The 10,263-nt window shown below is 44.8% G+C and overlaps 1 protein-coding gene across 3 annotated transcripts; it reads right to left on the bottom strand.

Moving 5' to 3' along the window:
• Positions 1 to 3,951: 3,951 nt before the first annotated feature.
• On the bottom strand, positions 3,952 to 9,942 carry LOC120949513 (interferon-related developmental regulator 2). Of its 3 annotated transcripts, none has more exons than XM_040366874.2 (3): positions 9,860 to 9,942; positions 8,149 to 8,311; positions 3,952 to 6,399 (listed from the first exon to the last, which is right to left on the bottom strand). In XM_040366874.2, exons 2-3 carry the CDS (start codon positions 8,174 to 8,176, stop codon positions 5,120 to 5,122), a joined length of 1,308 nt encoding a protein of 435 aa, XP_040222808.2. In that variant the 5' UTR covers positions 8,177 to 8,311; positions 9,860 to 9,942; the 3' UTR covers positions 3,952 to 5,119. The 3 variants fall into 3 exon arrangements, with proteins under 3 accessions (XP_040222808.2, XP_040222799.2, XP_040222816.2); XM_040366865.2 differs by lacking the exon at positions 9,860 to 9,942 and adding an exon at positions 8,928 to 9,853; XM_040366882.2 differs by lacking the exon at positions 9,860 to 9,942 and adding an exon at positions 9,687 to 9,853.
• Positions 9,943 to 10,263: the final 321 nt, after the last annotated feature.

The raw sequence follows: 10,263 nt of genomic DNA, 5'->3' as shown, positions 1-10,263 counted from the left end.
GCATTGTTTGATATCATTACTCAATTACATATTTGATTTCTTCTTCTACGTCTTCGTCTATTTGGCGTAACGTCCTACGCGGACATGCCGGCCTATAGAGGCTTTCGAGACTTAATTCATTACCACGCAGCCAGATAGTCAATTCTTGCTACGGGTCCGTAGTACGGGAGGACTGCCCAGTCGGGGCTTGAACCCATGACGGGCATGTTATTGTGTCGTTCGAGTTGACGACTATGTCACAGGACCGCCCCCATGTTTCTAAAATTGCGTAATGTAATAATTTATGTGCAAAAATAACAAAAACTGCATTCTTCTTACCCTCCAATCTCGATCATTTACTAAATTTAGCCTCAAAAGTTTACCGACCGCTGGGCTAGGATATCAGTAACTTATCAATTACCCATGGTAGGATATTATACGAATGGGGGCTTAGACTCATTACGGGACAGTCGTGCTAGTAAACGACTGTACCACGGAGCAACCAAATCAAAATTGAATATGGCAAAATAAAGTAAGACAACCAACAGAAAAGTAGAAAGTCAGGATGGTTTATCTTAACTTTTACCCTCGATCCACCACAGCAGAATTCTCATAAAGTGAAAAAAAAACTCGATAAAGCAAAACTTTAACTAGGGTAAGTGTACCAGTTATTGCTATATTACAGGGGTCTCCAAACTACGGCCATCAAGAGCTTATAATGCGGCCCACGATGACTTTGGCAATGGCCCTCAATATAGTTATTTTTGAAGCAATGCGGCCCGCGAGCTGAAAAGTTTGGAGGCCCCTGCTATATTATGTCATCAAGATACCGATGTTACTCCTGTAAAAATAAGTATTGTGTGAAATTTTTAAACTTTATATATTTTCTTGAAGGCTATAATGTTTCGAACACGAGAGTATTTTTGTTTTTTTTTTATTTTGACTCAGTGTTTAACGAAATGATAGAAAATTTCGATTGAAAATTGCATCTCAGGTTACCAACTATGGCTATAGTGTTCCTATCAATTCGCCATAGCTATACCAATTGTGGTTGTTAGCCAAATCTCATGGATATTTATACGAAAAGTCAATTTGTGACATTGTTTTAACTCAAATCAAGTAGTAATAAGTTAACTTCAGGTAAATAGATCAAACATCATTAAACAAGTAAAATTAACAATTTCAAATCTCCGTTTTGTATTGATATCCACGTTCAATTAATCGCACAATTGCGGGACTTATATTGTCCAGTGAATTAATAAACAATAATAACAATTGATGAGGCTAATCCTTCTAAAATGTTAGGATCTTATTCTACTGGTAATACCGTATTGAAACACACTTAATATCTCCTTACAATCCTTCGTATTGCTTCACTTGGAAGCAGTGGCGGATTAAGGGTATCGGGGGCCCTAGGCGGTAAGAGGAGTTGAGGCCCCCTGTAAATGTTGTTGGGGGGGGAGTGGTACTGGCACTTGGGTTGGGAGATTGAACAGTAAACTTGAGGCCCCTACGATACGTCACAAGCTCTAATTTTTTTACTGCCGGAGGGTAGTGGGGGGTGTGCAAATGACTCGCCAGCCTCGGGGCCCCAACGTTCATCCTTCCGGGGGCCCTTGACGCTAGTACTCTGTCCATACGGCATACTATAGACTAGCGATCTACGGGGCCCCTAAGTCGGCGGGGCCCCAGGCGACCGCCTAGTCCGCCTACCGTTAGATCCGCCACTGCTTGGAAGCTATACCAAAGACAGCTACCGTTTCGAGACACGAGACACAGAGCGCAAATCAGTGTCTGTTTGAATTGGTTTAAATGAAGAATCGTAGCCATTTCCCAACTATCTTGAGAATATTTCTGGCCAATAATGCCCTAATTAATGATCAGAGAAGAACGAGAGCGCACTTGGCATTATGACAACATGAGAGACGTTCAGATTGCACTTTTTTCGTAGGAAAGTCATTCAAGACTGCGTTATTTTGATGAAACTTATTCGATTTTATAACAGTTTACAAAAAATGATGCTTAAAACACATATTAACACTTTAGATTGCGCAAATAACAACAAGAAACCCGATTTGTTCACTTGTAAACTACATACTACGGCCAAAACGACAGTTGTATACAAAGCATCCATGGTATACTGCGATATTTGGAGCACCGAATGTTAGCTGTATCAATTATGGGCTTACGAAAAAAGGCATAATTTCGATGAAATGTTGGTGAATTTAGATGGGAAGTCGTTAAATAACTAATGTATTCCACCAAAATGATGATTTTAAGATCAAATTATGGTTAGGTACTTGAAAATCGCTAATATCCTACTGTGCTGCCCTTAGCAAAATGGTAAGAGATACCAAACATCTTGGCAACACATTTTAAGAGAGTGATATTTAATAAACGGAAGTGGCCAGCACGGAACTAATGAAGCACAACTGTTTTCAAATAATCATGTTTGAAAAAAAATCCTTGGTTAAAGAAGGCAAATAGTCTATTTTAGAGCAAAAATAGTGTTCGTTATAGCCATAATTAGTACACTTACCATAATAGACGAGCATACAAGATAGAGCATATAAGATTAAATGGCAATGTTGCGTACGACCTCATTATGAAGTAAAAGCATATATGCGGATGTAGCGAAGTAATACACTTCAAGTTAAAACACCTCAAGTTAAAACAAAGTTCAAGCAAAACACGCCTCAAGCAATAGCGCGCGCCTCAGAAACGCAACAAACATAAACAGGTAGTCAACCGTTCTCACGGTTCAAACGAGGAAGTAACGTACGCAATTCATAAACCATAGGTACATGTCGCATTAAATATAAATAAAACTCGTTATCAAAATAGTCATAGTTACAGTTAGCTGACCTATATGCGGTCAGCAACTAAATAGCATATAAGAGATGAAAACCTAAATAAAGTAAGCGCATTCGAACACAAACCTCAGAATCGCTCGTTTCTTAATAGTCGGAGGCACTCTCCGGTCGATGAAGGAAAAATATACCCGACTCGGTGTAAAGCACCGGCGTTGGGCGCTGCGACGGAGCAACACATCCGCCAGCAGCATTAGGCAAATTTACACCTGTTCTCACTTTCCTCTGAATCTTTATCCGGTTGCTATGGATCGCAATCCATGAGATTTGATCGCAATCAACTACGTCTGAATCGTTTGCAGCTACGTTTGGATCGTTTTCAGCAACGTTTGGATCGCTCTCAGCTACCTTTGGATTTAGCGGTTGCTCGCGTAAATCTCGTTGCGGCGCAAAGTTTATTTGGTGACCGCGGGACACATTTGCACTCTAAGGAAAGAACTAAACAATTAATGCATTCAATTGTAAAATCTTATCGTATTTTATACGAAGCTTACATCACCATTCATACGTTTTTGATTATTAGACCAAGTTTTCCAAACAAACCAGCACAATCTTCTTCTTTTTAGCGTAACGACCTACGTGGTCATTCAGTCTTGTTCAGGGTTTCGAGGTATAGACGGATATTCCATCTTTAGAATGGAGGAAATCTGTTCTGATGCGTAGAAGCAGACAAATCTGTCAAATGTTGTTCATAGCTTAAAAATTAGTTTTTAACACATATTCTCAATTGGGTTCAAACATAGACGATTTGAAAAGCAACAATTTCGTATTGTTCTGTTATGAGGAGAATCGTGATGTACGCCGAATGGTCACCAAATAAACTTTACGCCGCAACGAGATTTACGCGAGCAACCGCTAAATCCAAAGGTAGCTGAGAGCGATCCAAACGTTGCTGAAAACGATCCAAACGTAGCTGCAAACGATTCAGACGTAGTTGATTGCGATCCAATCTCATGGATTGCGATCCATAGCAACCGGATAAAGATTCAGAGGAAAGTGAGAACAGGTGTATTACCATTTTAAGACGATTTTTTATAACTTCTCACGGTCATCATTCCGGTTTCTTTTTGTTCCAACAGAAATTTACAATGTAAACAATAAGTTTTGGTTTTTATCCGTCCCGTAAGATAAATTTTAATGAGCATTTTCCGATACATATTCAAATCGTAGGTTCGCAATGTCGTTCCCTCTTCTCTTCCTATTGTAGCGTTTCGTGCTTTAGCATTGATTCAATTGTTTAATTATCAAGGAGTCCTACAAACGCGCGTGCACATTTCTTTTGCTCCTGGACTAGTGCCCCGCATCTGCCATTGATAATCTTTATTTTTTCTTTTTTTTTTTTTGCTATTTACCACCGTTAGAATCGATTATTTACACAAATGTTTTAGAGAACATATTTCATCTCACTTTCTGTCGCTGCTTGTATTTTTATCATTTTGTTCCTAACACACACACACGTTAACGAAAAACTTGCAACGGACGCTTATTCGGATGCGGGAAAAGTTACCTTCTTGTTTTCGCTCGCTCGCTAACTACATCTCCTCGTCTAGTCGTCTGTGTTAGCATCTAGTCAATTTGCTAATTTTCTTTAACGGGCTAATATATGTGAAGAGGCAAAGGAAAGCACATACGCGTGCGGGAGTGTTTAGTGGAGGAAGAGATTGGTGATGCAGAAAGGAGCCACGAGGAGGGTGGAGTTATTTTTTCTTTTTTTTAGTGCAAATATACAGCCGCCAACTTGACCACGAGCAAATGTTTCAATTCGCATCGAAGGTGTAGGCAACCGATGAGCACTGTTGCTTTTCCTTTTTTCTATCGGTAAACATCTTTAACAAAACAAAAATCACAACTTCACCTTCTTAACAATCTCGCCGCTCACAGCTTTGCTATTTTTCACCTTCGCGTGGGTTCGAAGGTACTCGTAAATCTGACGGGATGAGGAGGGACGAGATGAACCACTAAACCTATTACCTGCAACAGTATAGCAAAAACTAAAAGAAAACAATCGAGCTAAGCCAAATGTTCGACCCCTTGATTGTGTGTCCAGTGACGGCATCGTAACAATTATCTAGGTGAGTTGGCATTTCGGAGGACGACCATCCCCGGTGTGCTACCTCCAAACACCAATCCCTGTTAATTATGACAATTATTAGGCAGGGAGAGAGGGAGAGAGAGAGAGCAACAGGTGCGGCTTTAAAGTGGCACATCCTGCGCAATCGTTCCCAGAAAATCCTTAACAGCGCAAACGTCCAAGCGCAGCGCTATCCGCTTTAGTTAAGTGCAAACGAACGCTTGTCTCGATTCTTGCCGCGCGAAATCGTGCGCGCCTTGAACGCCGCCGCATTGATAAACCGCTGTTCCGCCTTCTCCGACCGGTACGGGCGCCTCGGTTCGTCCACCTTTGGGCCGAGCTGGAGCACCTCGCGCACGAACGCGTTTTCCGCCAGATGCACATTCATGCCGAACCCGAGCGCGGTCCGCAGGCAAGTGTACTGATGATGGATGGCCCACGTGTCCAGCACGAGTAGCTGCCGCCCGAACTTGATGCTGATTTCGGGCGAAATGTCCTCCTCCAGATACCGTAGCACGTCGCGGAACGTGGCCCGCTGCACCTTGCGGTCCCGCTTCGCCCGGTACTTGTGGGCATCGGTCGCCAGCTTCTGGGTCGCCTCGATCAGGTCGGGCAGCTCCTCCTCCAGGAACTCGTCGTCATGATGCCGGCCGAGCTCGAACATCAGCGCGAGCGTTTCACCGGCCACCATGCGTACCTCCAATATCGGGCTCTGCATCATACCGACCAGCTGGCGGACGGACGGTACCACACCGGCACCGGCACAGCCGCCCAGCAGTGCTACAAACTCGCCCGGCGGCAGCAGCGTCAGCAGCAACGACCACGCGCTCAGAGCTGCGCTGTGCAGCGCACCGGCCTCACTGCTCGCACCGCTCGGGCTGTTGTCGCCTTTCAGAAAGCTACCAGCGAAAATGCTGTGCAGCACCTTCATCAATGGCAGTATCTCACCCAGATCGTCCACCCCGACGAAGCACAGCAGCCCAAGCGCCGCACAGCACTTGGCTCGCGCATCGTACGCCGCCGACCCGTCCTGGACCGTGCTCAGCAAGACCGGCTTCAGCACCGTCACCAGCTCGACAATGTCCTCGAGCGCCTCGATCTGGATCACCAGCAGCGGTATGATGCGGGCGGCCCAGGACTGCTCCACACCCTTGCCGCGCCGGAGCGACTTCTCCACCGCGTCCATCACCGTCACCTTCCGGTCCTCCAGAAAGTCCGGGATGTAGTGGTGCACCAGTACCTCGTTGATCGTCTGGAACGCATTGATGCGCGTCTGCTGCGCCTTGTCGGACGCGTTCTCGATCGCCTGCAGCAGCTTCTCCTCGTACTTCTCCACACCGGCCGATTCGCCCGGTTCGCTAGACTCGACGCTACCGTTCGGACCGCCACCGTCGCCTAGCTGCGTCTCCGAATGGCACGAGTACGTACTCGCATTATCGTTCGACGTTTCGTCGTCGGACAGATCATTGCTCTGCTCGGCTATTGAGATGAAGGGGAAGAAAATTAAGCGAGAGAGAGAGATATATAGATAGATAGAGAGAGAGAGAGAGAGAGAGAGAGAGAGAGAGAGAGAGAGAGAGAGAGAGAGAGTGAGAGAGAGAGCGAGAGAGAGAGAGAGAGACAGAGAGAGACAGAGAGAGAGAGAGAGAGAGAGAGAGAGAGAGAGAGAGAGAGAGAGAGAGAGAGAGAGAGAGAGAGAGAGAGAGAGAGGTAGAAGGTATTAAATTTCAACTGTAAGCGCGTGCGCAGCCACTGTGTTTAGCTGTTGTACGGAACTTATCTTATCACGCAAACTGCTTGCATCGCTCTCACCTTGTGACCCATTCCTTTCTTCCCTCCCAATTCCCAATGATTTCCATATTTTTAGACAAACTTCATTTGATTCTGATTTGAGTATGTAAGAATGCTTTTTTCATACTTCATAAATATCATTTAAAAAATTACATCACCTTGTATCTTAACTAATCAAACGAACTGTTACAAGCCTGTGTATCACGAATGATAGGTTTAATTTTTCGTTTCTTCAACTAAACGACATGCGAATCCGAAATTACAATCATTCTCTTTGTTTTTAATTATTTACAGTGGATAAACTCAGATGTACAAAAATGGCCCCCTCTTCTCCCAGAGTGGGAAATGCTACATCGAAAAACAGCTATGTAGTTACAACACCCCCCATGTTGCACATACCAACACACACTAATGCGCCATTAGAACAGGTGTGTGCGTAGAGCTATGGCAACCAGAAAATAATTTTATTTGTGGTTTTTTCAAGCTTTTTCTGGTTATGCGATATTCTGGGACGACAAGCGGTATTGTTCTCGGGGTAAAAATACTGCTTTGAAGGAGAAAAAGTCCTGCTTGATCTAACTTGTTTCTTGTAACTCTGGCGGTCCTTGAAACAAAAAAAAAAAACTCGCTTTTCAAATCGCGCTTTAAACGGTCAGGAAGTAAGCGGAGCTCACGAAATCCACACGCAAGCACCTCGCAAGGTTTGCATTTAGTGATGGGTAAAATTTTCAAAAATCCGGAGTCGACTCCGCTCCGACTCCGATAATTTCGGAACCGACTCCGCAAGATAATTCCACCCAGCATTTTCCGGAGTCACCTGGAGTTGTCCGAAGTCGCGCAGAGTCATGCGGAATCATTCGGATTCTTCCGGAGTCGTTCGGAGTCGTCCAGAATATGTTGGAGCCGGAGGCTACTCCGGACGACTCCGGACGACTCCGAACGATTCCGACACTAAACGACTCCGGACGACTCCAAACAACTCTGAACGACTCCAGACGACTCCGGACGACTCCGAATCCAAACGACTGCGGACGACTCCGAACAACTCCGGGCGACTCCGGACGACTCCGACCCCGCGCAGAACTAGAGGTTCGGATTTTGCCGGAGTCGAAATCGGACTAACAATAGCCGGAGTCGGATCGGAGTCGTGGGTGCGCTCCAAAGAACACGTCACTAGGTTGCATTCCATAACGAGGTAAGCCACAAACCTTCCCACCACTGGATCACGCTTGTGCTCAAGGACGTAACGTTCTTCGCGCATTGGAAGTGACACGGTTGTATGACTGTGTGTGCGTGTGAGTATGTGTATGGGGTGGTGCAGCGCACGCACTACCCTTGCGGGAAATGGAGCATCATCGTTGGTAAATGTGTGCGAGACCTCGTGAATTCACAAAGAACTACTACAAATACAGCGGGAGCTGTGAAACCAATACACACCTGCGTGTTTTTTCTTATTTCGTGGCATGGTTGATTGCGTACGTCTGTCGTGTACTGGTGTGATTTTAATTCCTCGACTCGTGGCTGATTGACGAGAGCTTGAGATGGAGAATTTTCTTCCTGTCTAAGTTTGAAAGATGAAAATCACTCCCTATTCGCTTTCCTAGAAGATACATAAATACGAAAACCATAACATTAGGCAAAGTTGTAGCAGAAACAGTGCTCAAGCGGCACATGTAATTCATTACACCCCGTCGCATACGTCAGATGAGATGAGGAAAAGAAACGCAAAGAGAGAAACAGAAGCATAAGACAAAAAGGGAAAGGAAGGCTTGGAAGAAGTGCAAATCGCGTCTTCAGTTTTCTTTAGGGCTGCGGATGGGAATATGGGGGACATGAAATTGGCAAGCAGAGACAGAGAAGGTATTGGCAAGCAGAGCCAAGTATTTGAGGTTAGCAAGCGTGGGCACGAACGTTGAGGAAAATCGGGAAACCTGTGTGTGCTTCGCCGTGTCCTATGAAAGTTCATGTGTGAAAGGTTGATAGTAATGGCGCTGAGAAGGAGGTGGGAAGGTGGTATTGCATTTTCCGCAAAACAAAGGAAGAAGATGTGGAGGGGGTTGATTCTGCGCCAAAACAAGACACACAACGGGAAAACAAAAACGTGTCATCAAAGGGGAACCACGATCGGGAGTGCTGGGGATGGGGTAAGAGAGAAAAACGGAATACTCTACTCAGCTCCCCTTCCGCAAAACGGATGCAGCTGTGTTCTAACCCACCTACAAAAAGGCTTTCCCGGAAACAACAGACACACACACACACACACAAATTCACAAATTCACTGATATCACTCTATACGGAGGAAAGCGTTTTTATTTTTCTCCCCTGATATGGACTTGGGCAGAGTTTTAGCCTTTTACGCGAATTAATTACAAATAATCACACACAAGCGCACACTTCGTTTCAGCAATTCGGAAACTAACACTCGCCAACTCCCGTAAGGGGACGCTATGGAAAGGATCTGGAGATGGTTTCGAGAGGGAGGGAGGGTTTGCACAGGAAGCGTGTGCGCGCGATCTCGCTTATTATTAGAGCTGGCAACCGGAACACCCCAGTGTTTCTATATTGGGTGGCCGTGATCAGGAACGCTTCCCTTTTATAAGACAGTGGTTAGCGTCGTCGATTTCGACACGGTTCGCAACAAGCTCCACCGAACTGTTCACGCTGCTGACGAGCTCGGCCACACATTGAATCAGCTGCACCTCCTTCTCCTCCGCACAACAATGCAGCAGCGATGAGTAATTGTTATCGTGGCCAATGTTATGAAATAATGAACAGTGCATGATGCGATGAAGGGATCTCGAGGCGCGCACTCCCGTCGTTGCCACCGCTGCCCAGCAGTACACACTAATGGTTATCGTCCGACGTATGCACTGTGTGGATGTGGTATGAGATGGTAAGGGTGATGAAGTGTGGAAGCGGGTGAAGCAAGTCAAACGAATTGGAGAAAAAAAAATCGATAAGATTTTAAGGTTCACGGTTTTGGGTGCGTTTTGCTTGTGTGTCGCTGTTCCTGCCCTATTTCACGATATGTTCACACATGTGACGGGGAGGGGGGGGCTCTGTATCGGTTCTCTTTATTATCCCAACGCTTCACCACTGATGACTAATCGGTAGACTTGCGAAAATGAAAACGGTGAAAAATACGTACTACAGCGGGAAACTCGCAAGGCCAGTGCGCGTGTGTGTTCTTACCAAGGTGGATTAAGGAGATCAGGTGGGGAAAGTTAAAGCATTTTGACAATTCGTCACTTGACATCAAGGTTGATTAAAAATACCAGATGATGGAAAAGCAAGGTGGATTTAAAATTATCAGGTGGTGGACTCTAGTGCATTTTGACAATTCGTCACTTGACGTAAGGTCCACAGGATTCAAACTTTGTTTACATTTGTTAAATTTGTTCATATAATTTATCTACCGCATTTTTTCGATTAAATATTCTTTAAAAATATATGTTGGACTATACGAGTTCTTATTTTACATTAAAAAATGGATTAAAGTGTGTTATTTTGTGTTATTCCATGAATTTATTCTATAATTCATTGTATCTTCAA

Source organism: Anopheles coluzzii, chromosome X, assembly GCF_943734685.1.
Source record: "Anopheles coluzzii chromosome X, AcolN3, whole genome shotgun sequence".
NCBI classification, from domain to species: domain Eukaryota; kingdom Metazoa; phylum Arthropoda; class Insecta; order Diptera; family Culicidae; genus Anopheles; species Anopheles coluzzii.
The sequence above is the reverse complement of the archived record's forward strand: the minus strand, read 5'-3'. Positions and strand labels throughout refer to the sequence as shown.